Consider the following 19,388-nt stretch of genomic DNA (forward strand, 5'->3'; position numbering starts at 1 on the left):
AACCTAGCCTTGAACTTGTTCAAATTTGTGCACATCTCGTTCAAATTTGTGGGAGAAGGAGAAGAATCCTCTTCAAAAATGTTAAGTTTTAGTTATATTTCGCAAAATTTATAAAGAGATGGCTTCTCAAAGTAGTCAATTTCCTCTCCAAATTACAATGTGAAGGTTCCAACCTTCCACACAAAAGAGGACATTTCCAAGATATATGAAAGCCTAACTGAATACAAGCAAAGAAAGAAAAAATTCGGAAACACTGGGTAAGAGAGAGACATCATTGATTATTGGAGCAATATTAAAATAGGGGTCGTGGGCATCCAGCCACGAGTACGTGTCCGTCATGGTCTAAGAAAAAAAAAAAAACCCCAAGAACTAGGGACGGGGGCACCCGTGGCTTTGAGTTTGATTTCTCTAATCAATTTTAATGCTAATCAAAAACTTTTTAGAGTCACACTAAGAGACGTGAAAACGAAACGGCTGTTTGGTGGATGCATAGGTAAGGTATAATTCGGCCACCTGGAAATGGATACTATCCATGAAATGACAGTGTTATTGTTGGGGGGCGGCGTCTGTGGCCCTCAAAAGTGTGTGTGCGCGCGCGTCGGTGGAGAGAGAGAGACACGGAGAGATTTTAACATTACTAAATTATTCATGACGTTTCTTCAAGTAAGCTGTTTGAGTCAGTAGGTAAACAGTTTTAATCAAGTTTTCGTTTGTTTGTTGGATTCTACCAAGGTCCCGCGACGGATGGTTACCCCTAGAATTAAAGAATGAATAATAATAATAACAACATGGATGAAATGATCGATAGCAGGGGCAATGGCAATTTTGGGGCACGGTTGCTGCTGCACTGAGTAGGGGCAAAGCCAACTCTAGAATTGCCAATGTCGTATTCCACCAGGAAATCCTGCTGCTGGTAGTTCCCAATGAAATTTTTGGCGCCTGATGCAAGAGTTCCCGAGTTATCGAACGCCAAGCAGTAGTAGTTGTAGGTGGTATCCGAGGCGGCATTGCGAAAGAGATGGTCTGTGTCAAGGTCGATGTCTAGTGAGCCCACAAAATGCAGCGTCACTTTGGGAGCAGACGGAGCCTCCTGCTGTTTCAACGGCACCTGGTAGCACAACATAGACTTGCTTTTCTCTCCCACGTCTGCCTTTGTGAGAGATGGATCCATGGAGCTTTCAAAAGCTTGCGCGACGACAGTGTATGCTTCATCAACGAAAGTTGTCAACGACGTGCCGGAGTCGATGACGGTTCCACCGTTGCCTGTGTGTGCGTCAATCTCAAAGGCGGAGCTAGGGATATCTAAAAGATTTCCGTTTACGCTGACGCCGGTCATGTTAAGGTAGTAAAATTGCGAGAGGAACGAAGAGTTGAGGTTTTGGACCATAGGGGTGTATTTGAGGGGCTGACTGGTGGCGATGCTGCTGCTTTTACCGAAGGTGAGATAGCCGGAGACGTCCACACTCTTGACGCGGTTGGGGAGGCAGTAAGCAAAAGTGTCGACGCCCAGCTGCGAGATGACGGAGAAGTTTCCGCGGTCTAGACCCATCAGCCCGGAGGAGCTGAGCTGAGCTTCAACGCCTTCATTGTCGACCCCGCAGCCGAACACAAACTCCTGCAGCTGAAAAGAGGACCCCTTGTCGGTAGCAAAGGTGACAGTCTCTTCCGAGAGGTAGCCCGTGCTGTTGCTGCTGTCGCCATAGGTGACTGTGTACTCGCAAACCCCCTCGACATTGCAACTGGTTCCCACGCTGTCGTCGCCCATTGGGCAATTCCCATACAGCGCATCGCATGCTACATACTGGTAGCTCGATGACTTGGAGGGGTCGAAGATGGGGTCTCTCGTCTGCTGGCCGCATTGTTTACATGGCTGGCACTGGATCCAGAAAAGCTCGCTGCCCGTGTCGATGATCACCGCCACCTCCTTCGCAGGCGTCCCCACCTGCAGCACGGCGAAATACTGGCCAAAGGGCTCGTTCAGCGTGATCAGCTGGCTTCGCAGATCCGACGGCTGGCCGCTATTGGGCGGAGAGGACGTTGGGGAAGATGTATTTGTTAGAGTTGGATCCAGCGTGCTTCGAGCAGGCCGCTTGAAGCCATCAGTACTCTCGATGCTTGATTTGTGGAAAACAGGGAAGGTGACACTGCGCGAATCGACTAAGCTCTGATATAGCAGACGAGGCTGAGCGAGGCGAGCTGCGGGGCAGTAAGGGAGAGCAGAAAGGAAACACAAAAGGCTGCAGAAGAAGAGAGGGACGGAATGAGGCGGCATAGTTGGTGTTGTGGCTAAGAACTGGACAGCGCAGGGACGCACCAAGATTGGATAGATGACTTGTGAGGTGGGACGGATCGCGGAGTTGGCATATATAAAAGAACTTGAGTCAACACTTGCCTTTTGGTCTGTGAAGCGCGGGCGGTCGTCGCCCAAGCGGTGCTTCCGAGTTGCTTTACTCGGGGCAGTGGCCACGACGCCCATTTCTCCAAAAACCTCCGGTACGCGCTTATCAAGGTCCACCTCGCCCCACCTTTCAACGTACACGCTCGCCCTCGCCCTCATGATCAAAGCTCCCCCACACGCAACCTTACCATTAAAAACTATACTTCTTTGATCGCCTTCAACCATCTAGGTCAAGCCCATAATGGGCTCCACCTTGCACATGGGACAACTCGAAACACATGCTGCGTGGAATTGGTCCTCCAATGACTGTTTCCATCCCGCAAGCTTGAAGACAACAAAACTGATATATAATATTCATACAAATGGGAACTTAAGGCTTTTGGAAGGAATCATCTTCCAAGTGGCATCTTGCAATTGGAGCTTGTGGCAGTACCCACCACAAGTTGGCCCTAGTATGGGGAAGCTTTAATTTTGGCAAGAAGGCTTCTGGCCTATAGAGGCAGGAGATAAGGCGGCGAACTTAGAAGGCATAGGGAGGAATGGCCAAGAGAAATCTAGTGAGAGTGGCGGTAGGCCGTGAGCTAGTAAACTAGTGAGTGACGACAACTGATCCGTGGTTTTCGAGGAAAAGGCGGAGAACTTGAGGAATGGCCAAGCGAAATCTAGTGAGAGTGGCGGGTAGGCCGTGAGCTAGTAAACTAGTGAGTGACGACAACTGATCCGTGGTTTTCGAGGGAAAGGCCCACAGTAGCTGGGCATTCCCATCTATCATGCATTGTGGGGAAGCTCATGCATGATCTTGCCACCAACTACACGCTTATGAAGGCCTACCTCATCCCTCCCTCCTTTCAATGTTCAGGCCCTCGCGCCAACTCGAAGTTCCTCATCACTAGTACAAGAGGATGACAGGCCCTCGCGCCAACTCGAAGTTCCTCATCACTAGTACAAGAGGATGACAGCATAGTTGTGCCACTAGTGAGAGAATGTAGTGAGAGAGTGGTGGTTTCACTGCGTGAATGTTATAGGAGTGCTGCATTATAGCAGGTGGCTATACATGTAGCTATATACACAAACACAGCCACATGTATAGCCGCGTGTACTGAGACAAAATTCCATAGGCATACGTGAGAGTAGAATTTCCATAGGCACTCGAGAGCAAATATGTGTTAGTTTGTGGGATGTGGTGCCTAAGAGAGACTAGTTATCGTGCTAATGTGTACTGGAAGGTAATATGGGTGCCCGAGAGAGACTAATCATGGTGCATCTTCGTTTTCGAGAGGACCCGAGATCGACATGATCATATTTAAAAACAAGAACTCGTATGATAAATATAAAATTAACATTGCTAATTGAAAAAATGAATAATGTATTAGTGAGAGCTTGGCCCAACATTGGCCACATCTTTAATTAAATCCATACATGCTAATTGATGTATATCAAGATCCATATCTCCACCCACTGCAAGATTAACAAAAAGATCTATGCCACTGCTAGCTATAGTGGAATCCACATCATCATCATTGGTATGTTCAGATTCAATTGCTTCATCCTTATCTTGGATGGGGACGCCTTCATCTTCATCATTAGGAAAAAAGGGAGCTCATTTTGGGGCCTTTTACGGTTTGGAAAAATAAGCTCTCAACCAATCAACAGAGGGCCAACGTAACGTTGGAAATTCACAAAAATAAGAGAAAATAGATAAAAGAAACAATACTTTATGTAGGTACAAGCGTGCTACATTAATGTGGAGATTGGTTTTTTATTCTCACAAGATCTTTGGACATGAAGATAGAATCTAGTCTGACATTTTCTCTGACAAGGGCCTTCCCGCTTCCACCTTCCTTTGAACTTTGAAATGTTGTGCTGCCTTTCCTTCGAAAGGTCTACCATTCTACACCACTGCCTCATTGTGCAGCAGCCTCTTCTTTTTCAAAACTGCTCCCTTGATCCTGTTTGGCTTAGAGTAAGATGTTTCTTGTCAACTGTCTGTCTGCCCACTTTCTCTTTCTTGAAACTTCACTTTGTTATCTTGTTTACATTACTTTGCTGTTGTTACAGATTCACAAGGTCTCCATGGTGAATAAAAACTATGGCCGTTCTTGTGGAAGACGCTCTGTGGATGATAATGCTATGAAGGCAGAATTATACCACACATCATTACCCCGTCGACCTGCTTCTTCTATTTCTTCGGTAGGAATTCAAGTACAGTCAAAACGGAAGGAACTTGGGAAAGGTTTAGTGTTTCAAAAGGAGCATGGGTGCTCATGCAACCTAGCAAAAGAAAGAGACCCCAGACAAAAAACATTTTCTTGGCGTCATGGAAGGGAAGAGTACGAGATTTTAAAATCACCAGAGGGAAGATATCAGTGAAAGAAGTTTTGATTAAGCATGTGTACATGCATAAAGAACTTGTCTTGCGAGACTATCCAAATGATCTTCCGCAACACAGGCCTAATTGTATATTTTTCTATTGTGGTTTTGTTCTTTATGAGGTGTATGGATTTTTAAGATGAAGCTTTCTTTCTTTGCTTATTGACATTCTTGTGTTATTTTATTTCAGATTTATACCCTTCATCGTATGAGACATGGCAAAACATCGATTGTATTCTGGGATTTATAGATGTTTTGCATGGATCGATAGGAGAACAACAATACCAAGGTCGATGTGCAACAGAGCTAGCTCAATCGGGTATATTTTTTACTGATCATTTTTATCAGTTGGCTGGACAATGCTAACACACATGGTGTGTTAAGAAAACAAGATCATCTGACTTATCCTAGTCTCATTAAGCACTGCTATTAGTTTACTTTACCCTATTGATTCATATTGCTTTTTTGCAGGTGCTCAAAAGAAGAGAGAGTTCAATAAAATGCAAAGACATTGAAAATTTGAAAATTGAGATAACACAGACTCCATAAACAAAGGTATTATATTCAATAAAGTAAAATTTTGTACAGAAGTGTTTAATTGTATATGTAGAACATATTCTTGACAACCATTTTCTATTTATCTACAGCCTGATCCAGAGGTTGCTCTACATGGTCCAAGCTCTCCGTATCATCTTTTTTTGGAGAATTTGTTTTCTGCTACTCCATCCTGTCCTGTACAATCTCTTGGTGCTGCTCCATTGTCTTCTCTACTACCCCTGGAGAATTTGTTTGCTGTGTTGCTCCATCTTCTCCTCAATAACATCAGCAGCAGGTCCTTGTTCCTATGGCTTCTCCTCATCATCACTAGGTCCTTGTTCCTATGGCACCACATCAGCATCATCTGTGTCATCAAGGTGTATGACACCTTCTCGGACTTTAGAGCTCTCACCCAACTCGACAGTAGCTGGTACAATAGGTTTGGGAGAGGCATACTTCAAAAACTTCCAAATTGTATCAGCTCTGAAACTATATATATAGTTCGAGCTGAAGCTATCTTCTCTCATCTGCAATGGCATATGATGATTTAGAACACTTTGTACCAATATCAATTATTTTGAAGCTAAATGAAATATATTTTTTCTTACAAGGTCTGGCTGTCCTATCTCAAAATAGCTTGAAAGTATATATTTGGCACTGATCAGCACTCTCTAGCAGCCCCGCAGTAGCTACTTGAATCATCTTGTTGTGGTGTCTGTACAGTTGGAAAGATATGTTAGAAACTGTTAACATCTGAACAAAACAAAATTATTCAATAGGTTCAAAGGCATAGCATGAAATAGACATCAGTAGGGGAAACGACTTTCTACCTCTAAATTTATTGACTCTATTGAATCCAAAAGATTGACATTAGGAGGACAGTGATCCAATGCATCTAGAAACCTTCTAATACAACTGCAATACATATAATTCAGTTAGTGTGCATTAAAACAAAATAATAAAGTTTAAAGTTAAAAATAGCACACACACCACTTACAATTTCAGCTCTCTGTGTGTGTTTTTAAGAGAGTTGAATATAAAGCATTGCTTCTGCTGGATATCAATAGAAGCAAAGCTCCAGTTGGTCACTGTGTAAGGAAAAAAGCATTAAGAAATCAAAGGCTACAAGAGTTCTCAATCTTAAAGAAGAATCCCAAAAGAAGCAGTCACCCACATACCTGTTATGGTATGGAAGTAGCAAAACATTGATAACATCAAAATTGCAGTGTCTAAACCAATTGAAAATATCCATGGGAGTTTCCTTTGCATCTCTTAACCTGGAGGAAATGGCAGGATTAATAATATGAACTGTATGTTGTACAGCGTGGTTAAGCCAGCTTCTCATCATGCTGCATTGAACCAAACAATAATTAGGGTAGGGTGTAAAGGAGGTACAAGAAGGATTGTTTTGCAAACAAATGTAAAATAAAAGACACTTACTAGAGCATTGCAAGAATGATAGTATCTGAGCAATACTCTTTCTTATGAGCCAATGCTGCCAAGCATGGTTTTGTCAAGTCAAAATTATTCACTGAAGTTTCATCCTCAATATGGACAACTATGTTAGGGCCCCAGGTCCTGCAACCTTCTCTGTATCTGCAGCTCCCTCTGTACAGTCTCCACATCTATAAAAGATTTGGATTCTTTTATTTGCTGCTTCAGTGACTCCTCATAAGTAGCTTTCCCTCTGGTGTTCTTTGAGTGGGTTACTTCAACAACCTTAACCTCATCTACCTTCAACTTTCTTGTAGGTGGAATTAATAATATGTCTCTCATCTTGATGTCCTGCCATACATTGCATCTTCAAAATATTTCTCTAAGTAATCCTCTGCCATTTCCTGTAAGGAAAGAATGGCAGTCCTGTTCCACCTGAAACCAAGGTGCCAACTATCACATATGTCTTTCACTAGTCTCTAAAAAGGTACCTTGGGGATTGTAAAGCCTATAGCTTTCTATTGCTTCCTGATCTCCTTTAGCACACCTGCACCATGTTTCAATCTCTTGGCCTTTTGCTGGAGCAGGCTCATTGGCTTCCCCTTCCTGCCATGTGCAACTCTTCCCTTTGGAGGCACACTAAATTCCTTGATACCTGCCCTAGCTGCTCTGCTGCTGCAAGCCCTGGCCCCTTGCCAGCACTCCTTGTGCAGTTGACTTGGTTCTAGCCATCACTCTGACAAGCTGCACACAAAGCAATGGAAAGAGATTACAGCCATGGAGAACATGGAATGATACAAAAAGGCAATGACAAGGGTGGATGAAGCAACATTTATAAATTTGCAACAAAACGCGATTTCGACAGTTTGAAATTCCTAATAGCTCACTCTCGCGTTTTTCTGCAAATACTTGAAGTAACATGTTCGTACATTCCTACAGTGATTTCTCTGTCTTTACAACTAAATACAATACATTAGGAAAAAAGGAAGCTCATTTTGGGGCATTTTAGAAGAGAGAGAAAATAGGCTCTCAACCAATCAGGAGTGGGCCAACGTTATGTTAAAAATTCAACAAAAGAAGATGAAAATAAGAAAAATAAATAGTACTGTATGTTCATAGAAGCGTGTCACATTAATAAGGTGATCCAATTTGAATCTTTAAAAAATTTATTTTTTGTGCAAAATTTGGTGATTCTGACACTGCAAACGCGTCCGAAATAGCCCAAAACCCCAAAAATGGCACTTGAAACGCTGGAATCGAACATCCGGAGGCCCGAAAACGGCCAAAAAAGGCCTCAAAAGTGAATTTGCAACAAAACGCGATTTCAGCTGTTTGAAATTCCTAAACCCTTCTCCTCGCGTTTTCCTGCAAATTTATGAGGCAGCTTGCTGGAACATGTCTTCAGTCATTTCAACCAGCCCAATTCAAAAGTCTTTCTGCTTGTGGTATTTATTCTAGTATCTAAGCTACATCACATCCCAAAAGTATGTGTTATACTATTAAACAAGAAGATAAGGATATAGAGAGTCTTACTGACCTGGAAGCTATCTGTGGGTGTGCTGTGCTGTTGATGAGTACCCTGTGCTGGGGATGAACCTGTGCTGCTAGTGGTCAGGATGCTGATGGTGCAGAGTAGGGAGGTAGGGAGGTAGGGAGGGGAGGGCCAAGATAGGAGAGATTAAACAAGAGGGAAAAGATTAGTGCAAAATACAAAAAAGACAGCTACTAAATGATGGAGCCGTTTTTTCACACGTGTGGATGGGACCCAGATCTCTTGGAGTTTGAAACTTGGCACTGTGAATGGGACACTTTTTGCCTTGGAACTTGTGCCAATCATGATTTCATAATCAGTTCCATAACCACTCTTCCCTCCCCGTCTTTCATCCTTGCCAGCACCCTCCCATTATCCTTTTCCTTCCCTCTCTGATCCCTTCCTACCCAACACACTCCATCCAGACTGCAACCTGCCTGAAGACTACTACCACTGCCAGATCTCCAGGTTACCTAGGCTGTAGCTCAAGTTTGGGAGAGAGCAGAAGATTCACCAGTGCAACTCCAACAGCATGGAAAAGGAAAAGAAAGGTCAGAGTTCTATATCCTTTTCAATGTTTTTTGATATATATTTCTTCCATCCATAGAATTCTTGATGTCCAAATATCTTGGCAATTCCCATCCACCACATCCCATATCCCAAATTTCCACATCCTAGTTTTATATTTGCAACAAAACGCGATTTCGGCTGTTTGAAATTCCTAAAGCTTTCTCCTCGCGTTTTCCTGCAAATTCATGAGGCAGCCTGCTGGAACATGCCTTCAGTCATTTCAACCAGTCCAATACAAAAGTCTTCCTGCTTATGGTATTTATCCTAATATCTAAGCTACATCACATCCCAAAAGTATGTGTGTTATACTATTAAACAAGAAGATAAGGATATCTATAGAGAGTCTTACTGACCTGGAAGCTATCTATTTGATTGGAGATGGATATCAATAGAACCTAGAAGTTTGCAACAAAATGCGAGGAGAGTGCTTAAAATTTTCCAAATAGCCCTATATCGCGTTTTTCTGCAAATTCCTATATTTCTTTTGGTTTTCATTTCTTCCTCATTGTTTTGCTTTCTTTGGCCCTGGGGAATTCTTCCTAGTATCATCTACTGTCCAGGAATCTTTGAGGTGATCCTAGCATTTTATTGGAGATGGATAGCAATAGAAATGGAAAATTTGCACAACAAAATGCGAGGAGAGTACTTGACATTTTCCAAATGGCCCTACATCGCGTTTTCTTGCAAATTCCTGTGTCCCTTTTGGTTTTCACTTCTTCCTCATTGTTTTGCTTTCTTTGGACCTGGGGATTTCTTCCTTGATGATGAGAAAAGTTTTTTCTTTGGAACAGTTGATTCTCAGGCCCCTCCTTTCAAGAGAAAGTTGGACTTTTCTGCTGCTATACTTAGACCACAGCAATCACCAGGTGAGTCATGTGTGCTCATGAAGGGAGTTGTTTGGTGATATCCTATACATTCCCTGATTACATATGTCAGCATATAGAATTCATGATATATAAATTTTGGTTCAGGCAAAAGGAAGAGACTGGAGCAGAAAGCTGAGTCTTCCCTCTCAAAACAAAAGGAATCAGAAGAGCACAAATCTCCAGATTTGCTCCTATTTGACTTTCTTCACAAATGCAAGGCTCAGAGGAACTTCCACATATACCACAGTATTTTCAAACAGGGAGTTCACTATGAGCTCTGTATTGGAGCATCACAGAGATTTTCTTTCAGATCATTGGGATACCTTCAAACAACTGACAGAGGCAGGAAGAATTGTGGAAGGTGAAAAGGTTTTTGTGCATATAAATCATATTGTCTCCATTGATAGGCTGAGGTACCATGTGAATAGAAGATTTGACAGCCTGCCTGAGAAATATAAATTCAACTGTAGCTTGCATACCAGAAAGTGTAGAGTGCTTGAGGAAACCACGGCATTCCTTATGTACATTGTCTTTAGTCAGTACTCTCTAGAAGAGCAAGGGCAGGAGGCTGAAGAACAAGACACATTTGAAGCAGAGGAAAAAGAGGATGTTCCTGTGGCAACAGAAATGGCAGAGCAAGAATTAGATATCACTCTCCAGGAAAAAGAGTCCAATCAAGATCAAAAAGAGGGCTCCGATTGGTAGGCCCTGGGAGTAATAGGATTTAGTCATCAAATATAGCACAAACATTATGTTGAAGTTGAACTGATTTGTACAAAGTCTTTGATCCTCTACCTTTCCCTTTTGCATTTGTCCCATCACCGTACGACACTTCAATACTCTTCCCACACTCAGTAGCTTCTAAAAGCGTTTGACACTCATCAGTACACACTCAGTATACACTTAGTAGCTTCTAAAAGCGTTTGACACTCAGTACCTTATTGGTGAGGATCAATAGTGTGTCTAGCATAATTAAGTAGTATTGATTGAATTTTTTATGTGTAGCTCATGGATGTATTGATGCTTGTTTAATATAGATCACATGTTTCACAAAAGAAATACTTTTGATGGAGTCTCAAAACATATAGGCATAACACCAAGAGTCACTTGTTCCACAAAATAAAAATCTATTGATTGAGTTTGAAAACATGTGGACATAACACCAATAAGTTACAAACTGCTATTCATGTTTACTTGTCCATTTATGGTTTCTAAATATCTTCGAATCCCTCCATTGTCTATGTCTCTCTGCTGCCATTGAATTGTCCAAAGTTTGTCTTCGTCTTTGCTTTTGGGCTAAAATAAAAGCAAGCTTGACTTTGGAGCTAGCAACTTTTCTTTTAGCATGCAGCCTCTGTAGTATGCCTCGGTAAAACCATTGGAAGACTTCCTTCAGACTATTTGCCTTTTGACTCCCTCCGTAGTGTTGTGTGTGTCTGAAAAATGCATTACGTGCCATGTAGTGAGACTTCTCCATGCCTTGGGTAGACCAAATTGTTAGGCATCCATACTTTTTGACAAAATAGGGAAGATGGTTGTAGATGATATGCTGTTTTCACAGAGACATAAGAATGCATAGTAAGTTACAAAAAAAAAAAAGAGGATCACACTTAAGTAAAAGAAGAAGACAGAACTTTACCATGTAGTGAGTTATATTGCAGGCTGTCCATGCGTCTTTCATTGACTTCCCAAAATGTTTAATTGCCTCTTCAAAGTTCTTGTAATCACTTTTTGTCCATGTTACATTGTCACAGAACATGAAGAGTTGATCAAGAGACCTCCACACCTCTGTCTTCACATTTCGTGCTTCTCCATCTGCCTCATGATCTTTCACGGCATTATGGACTTGCTTCCGCAATCCATAATTAATCCTTGAAATTGTTCTACCTTGCCTTACTTGCTTACTACTGTGTTTGGGTCGAGACAAGAATCTTCTTGCCTTAACACCACCAATAGAGGGCTTGATTGGTACCTCCTTGCCATTGGTAGACTTTTTAAAATCCTTTGTGATATGAACATCACCTCCATGCAGACCTATATCAGATAACACTTTTTCCAATGCTTGAAGAGCATCCTTTCTATTTTTTTGGGACGAAGTTTCCAAGCAAATCCAATATACAAAAATACCAATTTCTCAATAATTCAACATAGACCATGCAATGAGCATATGTGAACATTACATAGTGGAATGTCAAGAATGGCCTTGAAGTCAGGGTCAACTTTATCTCTATTAGGTGCTCTCTTCCACCATTTGGAATCCATTACTTGAGCTGATTCTTTGCAGTAAAGACAAGGAGACTTTGAGTTGCCTCCTTTACTAACGTTATACATGCACTTAAGTGTTTTAAGATCCCCCGCCATGTGCCACTCTACTTGAAAATCACCTTTTCCTGCAACATGGAGATTCTCTCCTCGCACTTGTCTTTTATTTATTCTTGGTATTTCCGTGTGGTGAAACACCCAATCTAGTGTTTCATGATCTTCTATCTGTACCTGTGATTATAGAAAACAAAAGTCTTACTATAAAAGATTTGAAAACAATGACTAAAATCAAGTACGAAACAAAAAAATGATCATACCTGGAACGAGCCTAACCACCATATGTGTTTCTCTGACTGCACACTAAAATACTTCGAACTCGCTTCAGTCAATGATGTATCAAGTGCTCCATTCATCAATGTAATAGTAATCCTTTCCATTTTCTTTTCCTTTACAACCTCACACTCATCCAGTTTGATAACAAATTTCAAAATGCCTTTGCACTCCTCAAATGTTATTCCATAAAACTCGACCATTCTTCTTTGAAGTTGTTGTAGATCTACAAATATATTGTTCCAAGGGTCATACACAGTGGTTCCTTTACCACCATGAAATATTTCTTCAATATGCTTGTCAATCTCATAGTCTTTTTGTAACATGAATTGTGGAAGTGTGGCAGTATCCATGTAAATATTTTAAAAAAGTGCAATCATCAAGTTCAGTGATGGATTCTTTATGAGAGGCCTGCACACGTCGTCAAAAGAGATGCGGAATCTTCGGGAAACAAAAAAAAAACTAAGGAGATATTTAATGCAAAATCGTGTTAGTTAGACAAAAGATTATCTTATTCCTTTCTGAACTGACAGTTCTGTAGTCCTTACTGACAGTTCTGAGCCACGTTTCTGTATTTTACTATTTTTGAGGTCTTTTAGGAGACAAATAAATCAAAAAATAGTGAATTTCTTACAGGGCCCCAAAATGAGCTCCCTTTTTCCCTAATGTGCTTGGTGGTATCTCGCTCTCAACATCTTGCACTTTTAATCCTCTGCATGTTCATTTTCAACTCCCACTTTATTCATGAGCTCCTCAATATCCACCTCTTGAAAACTACTCTTTGAATGAGGACTAACTTCTATGATTAACAACCTTTTCTTGTTATGTAGGTCTGGTTAAAACATAGCCTAGTACGAAAGAACACACAAAGTGTTAATTAAACATGTAGAAGGAACTATATAACAAAAGATTGAATAAAATATTTATGGCTAGATTTTACTTGTTCACAATGTTGAGGTAGCACAAATGTGTCTCTCTCTATTTACCAAAACTTTGTAGAGTCAATCGCTATAAATCCATTTAAATGCTTTTTCACATTTGCTTCAAGACCTTAACACACCACATCCTTGAACCATTTTATATCCAATATATAAATGTTAAATGTCATGAATCCAACGTGTAGAATGTTTTACATCCAATATATAAATGTTGAATGTCATGAATCCAACATGCAGAATGTTTTGAATCATACCACAATAATCAAGCATTGCTCCACTCTCTTGCTCAAAACTTGTCTAACACCACAATCTTGAGTATTTCTCTTTATATCTATACACTGAGTACAAAAATGCCTTCCCTCGGACCACATGGCATTGTAAACCTTATACTACCACCAACACCAAACAAAATATATATATGAAAGGTAATAAGGTTCCATATAATGTGATTCTATTTGGGTTAGTTAAGAGTTATAGAGTTACAGTTACTTCAAGCTCGCACTCTCTTATGTACTCCCATTCCTCTTGTGTCACCACCTCTCCATCTGTTTCTGCCTTTTCCATTTCTTTATCAAGCCATTCAATGCTACAATATTTTGGAAGTGATGCAAGGTTAGGTGAAAATGGTAAACATCTCAAATGCATCATCCTAAATGCTCTTCTCTCCTTATTTCAAATCCTCCTTACCTCTTCATACCTTGCCACTCAACTCTTTATAACTTCACTATTTTGAGAATACAAAATGTAATTATTCTGTCAATTCTCTTTGCTCTTCGTTTGCATTGTGGTACATCTGATACCATTCACTCATCATCCTCGTTGCTTCACAATCATGGCATTGTGCTCGCATTGTGTGATCCATTCTAGAGAGATACTCATACACAGTGCCTCCACTGCCATTACTTGAGCAACATCGATAGTGAATGGATGCATCTCCGTGGAACTTATGTATGTAAGATGGTGGTGACTCAATTTAACTAGCACAACCAACCCTCTCCATTTTGTATATGGCCTCATACACTTTTTAGTTTTTATGCACTAGGCTTTATGGATAATAGCTTTTATGTAGTAGGCTTTATGTATAATGGCTTTTATGCATAATGTTATGCATGCTCTATGCATGCAAAAAGAGTGCATGCATAATTCTTCTATGCATAATGCTATGCATGCTCTCTTTGTGCAAGCATAGAGCATGCATAGCTACTTTTTATTCTCAAAGTGAGCATATATGAGAGCTCTATGCATAGCCTCATGCTAACCTCATTTTCTTGTTTTGTATTGTAGTTCTTGCCTTTTCAAGCTCCTTTTTTGTATTGAAGGTCTTGCTGTTTTTTAGCCCAATTCTTCTCAGCCACTCAAGGTAAGATCTTACATGATATTCATGCTTTTCTTGTTTGCACCCTTGGGTGTGTTGCATTACTCTTAGCTATGTATAAAGCTCCTTGCATGAGAGCTCTATGCGTAAAGAGATTATGCATATTCTTTGCTTTTGCATAAAGAGAGCATGCATGCTGTCTTTATGCATGCATACCTCTATGTATACTCATTTTGAGTATGCATACCTCTATGCATGTGCTATGCATGCATAGCTCTATGTATGCATAGCTCTATGTATGCATAAATAAAGGTATGCATGCATAAAGTGAGCATACATAGAGGTATACATGCTCTATGCATGCATAAAGAGAGAATGCATGTTCTCTTTATGCATGCATAGGTCTATGTATGCTCAAAGAGAGCATATATAGAGGCTTATGCAAAAGACTTTAGTCCATAAGCTCTTACATTAGGAACTCAATGGAGTCTTCTTGGGCCCTTTAATTTGGACGTTTAGTGAAATGCTTAAAATGCTAATCCATCTTTGACCAAGCCTAGAGGCCTAGTCCTAAAAGTATATATTTGATTTTTCACAAAAAAAAGAAAAATGAAAAAAAGGAGATATTCTTAGACCTAGCCACCTAGGTGACTTTAAAGCTTTGTAATGGGCTGTCAGTCAGTTATCATAGCCTCTCTACCTTTTCGAACTCCAAACATTCCAAAAATTCGTCACTTTCTTCCTTCCTTTTTTGTGTGTGCACCAGATCTCTTTCTCTCTCTACATCCTCTCTCTAAAATGCCTTGCACTCCTTCTCCATGGAAAAAAGCATCTTTCTCTACTCCAAAAGCCATAGCTAGCCGATCTGTACTCCTAAATGAGCCTTCTCTCTCCAAACCCACAGTAGTAGCCATGGCTTGCAAGGAAGAAGCTTACCATGAGCATTCTCTCTACAATACTTGGTCCTCTCTCCATAGCTAGCAGATCTGTACTCCTAAATGAGCCTTATCTCTCCAAACCCACAGTAGTAGCCATGGCTTGCAAGGAAGAAGCTTACCAGGAGCATTCTCTCTACAATAGTTGGTCCTCTCTCCAAACCCACAGTAGTAGCCATGACTTGCACAGAAGAACCTTTTCATGATGTATTCTCTCTCTATATTGCTTAGCAGCCATAGCTTGCACTAAAGAAGCTTTCCATGATGCATTGTCTCCTTTGCATTTCCTTCTCACCATTGCCAACCCTCTCTATGTTTCTTTGGCTCCCTTTGTGGCTTCTTTCTCTATCCACAATGCAGCTCTAGAGAAGCAACCCTCACCTCCATTCTTCCCATTATTTTTTGATACCATATCCTGCTCCTTCCACTCCTATTCAACCCAAGCTTACAAGCCTACTTTCTTGTAGATGGCACTACAAGACATCACCAATAAACCTTCTAAGATCCGCCTTCAGGTTGATTTGGAGACAGAATATGCAACCCTACGCAGTAGGCATGTTGCACCCAATATTTCATACGATCAGCTTCGAATGCAAGGAGCAAAGGCCATTGATCTTTGGATTGATGGAAATCTTTATCTACCAGATCCAATATCTGGTGCCCCTCCACCATTCAAAAGCATTACAAGTTTTTTGAAGTTTGTTGGTGATGGTTTCAATGGGCTTCTTGGCTATTGTAGGAGATTACACATGTTCTGGCTAGATGAGGCAGCTGGAAAGAGGCAAACACAATTTGCCTTCGACCAGCTTCAAGCGGCGTCGACTAAGCAGATCAATAGTTTGATGGAGAGGATTAAAGAGCTCTCAGAGGAGCTTGAGGTACAGAAGAATAATTTAGCAGATCGTGTGCGCACAATAAATCAATTTACCGATAATTATGTTCGTCTTCAACACTCCACTCGTAATCTTCGGCATCGTGTTCACCATTTCACTCACCTTCCCATTGGATATCACGCAAGGCAAAGAAAATGTAAAGCTGTTGGGTTACTTTCTAAGACAGCAGGCGCATGCAAGAGGCGTATTCAAACAACCAGGTAAAAAATTTTGTAGGAATTATAGCAACTTTGAGAAGCAATTAATGAATAAAGCATCTCTCATGGGTGACTCTTGCGATTGTAGGGCATGTGCAAGAGCTATACTAGGATGTAACAACGCTGAGGATAATGTTAATGTCTCCCTTCTTCAGCATGTCCTTCAGGAGAAGGATATCATGGAAATGATAATAGGTTCTAGTAATGATAAGCTGCGGGAGACCCTTCGACCAAAATACATTTATTTATGTTTGAGGCTAAGGGGTCCTCCGACAAGACTACACTAAGTGCTTTACATTTTAGGAGCTCGGCATAGGCAATCTCTGAATAGTCTAAATGAAAAACCCGCACTATGTCGGCTCTGTGAGGGCAGGTATGTAGTGCCAAAGAGATGCATCTCGACCCTCTGACTTTGGCCGCGTTCCTCCTACACGCATAGCAAACTTGTCCACTTCAAAAGCAGTCTATCAACATGTCAATATAGAAGTTAGGAAGCGTAAAATGATACAACTAAAAATAATTTGCTTTACAACTAAGAAGTTAGGACATACCTCAGTTGCATCGTCACTTGCAACTAGTTGCTCATTTGTCAAGTTTATGCTTCCTTTGTCTTGAGCATCGCCAGCAATCAAGGGCATGTGTGGTTCAAAGGCAGCTACGCTCTCATAGAATTGCACATCTTGCTTTATTTCAATGAGCGCTTTGGCCACTACATCTTCCAAGGAACTGCTACCAATATCGTATGCAAGCGCTTTTGTGAGGTTGTCATCTTCAAAAGAGATTTTCACTTTCCCTTTGGCTTGACCCCCAGCATTCATGGCAATAATAGACAGTGCCTCATCCTCGCGAAACCCGAGTGTCTTGGCAATGTCATCCAGAAACAAAAATTCTTTCCCATCAATAATGATTGGATGCAAAGACATGACAACAAGGTCTGGGACCTCCTCAAGTACTTCATCGCCCTCTAGAACTAGGTCCGGAACCTCCTCGGGGACATTCTCTTGTAGAGCCACCAATGCCATTGAGGCCTCCCATTGTTCTGTAACATTCTCTTCCTCAGCATGGGCCTCTTGGACCTGCTCCATTAGCTTTGCTTTGCCCTTTTCTTTTTCCTTGCCACTTTCTTTCGCCACACCCTCTTGTAACAGAAGGACCAAAACCATGTCCCAGCTCATGAAAGAAGTGCCGATGTTGCCCATTTGTAGATCCAAGAGCAAGTCTTCCTCCTCATTCCTGTAGTCCTTTTCTGTGAGGGATTTTAAAAACCTTGATAGGCGGAATCTAAAATTCTTGTCTTCCCTGAATATGTACTTGATGAGGTCAACCGGAACCTATAGGCCCTCATCACCCTCAAACATGATGGAGTACGTGCTGATGTGTTGATCCATATACTCAATGACATCTGTAAAAGCATCCGCGTGTAGATGCATTGTTGCACGCACATCAATTGCTCCCTCAAACATAGGGACGATCTCGTCAATCCTACGAAGTAGCTCAAGCTTTCCTAGCTGTGCAATAAGTGCGTCAAGTAGAGGTGCCATGACTATGAGTGATTGCAAGAAATAGAGAGTGTGTGATACAGAAAGGTGTGCGAAATTGAGAGTAAGTGTTAGGAGAGAACGGTAATTGTCAATTGATGAAAATGAGTAAAGTATCGTTTATAAATGGGCGACCTTGTTATAAAATTTTTAAAAACTTTTAAAATTTTTAAGTACCAAAAAATTTTAAAAAAATGGTGTGCGAAAGCAAGAACGTATCCTTCCATCACAAGGTCATTTCTAATTTACTAGTAGTGGCTCAAGCCACAGATGCTTGTGTGACCAACCTTACACTATCACAAAAAAATAAAACTTGCACAAGACAATTGAAAAACCTTAATAAGACAGTGAGGCAAAAAAATTGAAATTGTATTTACTTCAATCCAAGATTACATATCCAGTGGTTGTTTGATAGCTACACAGCCAGGGAAAGTAATTTCTCTATAAAGAAAAGATCGTTCCTGCCTTTTACGCACTACTCTACCATTGATTATCAAAGCAAAATCACCACTCAGTGAGAATCGAAGAACTAAGTAGTCACGTAAGTTGGCAAGGGACCAGTCACCATTCACAGCAACATCTTCTATATCCCCACCTTGCATGGATATATGTAGCACACCCTGTTCTGTAGAGGTTGTGTCGGAGTCTAACGCCTCCCATTCTCCATTTGTAAGCTTCCATCGCCTGTAAGGAAACGCAATGGACAATTGTTGCTTGGCAATATGGTAGCGCATCACAACCTTCTCAACTATTACTCCGCATCTGCTGATGGTGTCTCCATTGTGTTGAACAACTTTTTTATCCCATGCAGGTGATAAGAAACAAGTGAGATCTCTCTCCCCCTTTGCAATCCATAAAGTTGGGGTGCGATGTGTGTCACTTGTACGGAATAGGTACATAAAGAGGTGTAGAGGTATGAAGCAGGTTATGGTTGCTTTGTGAGATCCATATGTGCACTTCATAGCATTTTGCACCTTGCTTTCGATCTGCAAACAAGCCATGGCCACTGAAGCATTGTCTGGAATTGGCCATTCAATAGATGTGAGAGTTGGTGTAGGTTCTAGAACTAATTTTCCAGTACCATTTGCTGTCATGGGAACCACATATGTATCCTCATAGAAGAAGATGTTTCGTGCAAGAAGTTGTGCAGCTGGACACCCTCCAAAGATTAAACTACCAAGCTCCACATGGTATGCTTCAAAGGTTCCTGAAATTGCCTCCATATGCTCCCACTCACTATAGTTTGAGGGAAAAATATCTACGCAGAGGAACCC

General features: G+C 41.1%; 1 protein-coding gene across 1 annotated transcript; it reads right to left on the bottom strand.

Moving 5' to 3' along the window:
* Positions 1-671: 671 nt before the first annotated feature.
* Positions 672-2,638, bottom strand: LOC147612383 (aspartic proteinase nepenthesin-1-like). Its single transcript, XM_086783001.1, has one exon. The coding sequence runs from the start codon at positions 2,621-2,623 to the stop codon at positions 761-763; it is 1,863 nt and encodes a 620-aa protein (XP_086639127.1). The 5' UTR covers positions 2,624-2,638; the 3' UTR covers positions 672-760.
* Between the last annotated feature and the right edge of the window lie 16,750 nt (positions 2,639-19,388).

This window comes from Cibotium barometz, chromosome 45 (assembly GCF_041138505.1).
Source record: "Cibotium barometz isolate CiBa-2024 chromosome 45, ASM4113850v1, whole genome shotgun sequence".
Taxonomy (NCBI): domain Eukaryota; kingdom Viridiplantae; phylum Streptophyta; class Polypodiopsida; order Cyatheales; family Cibotiaceae; genus Cibotium; species Cibotium barometz.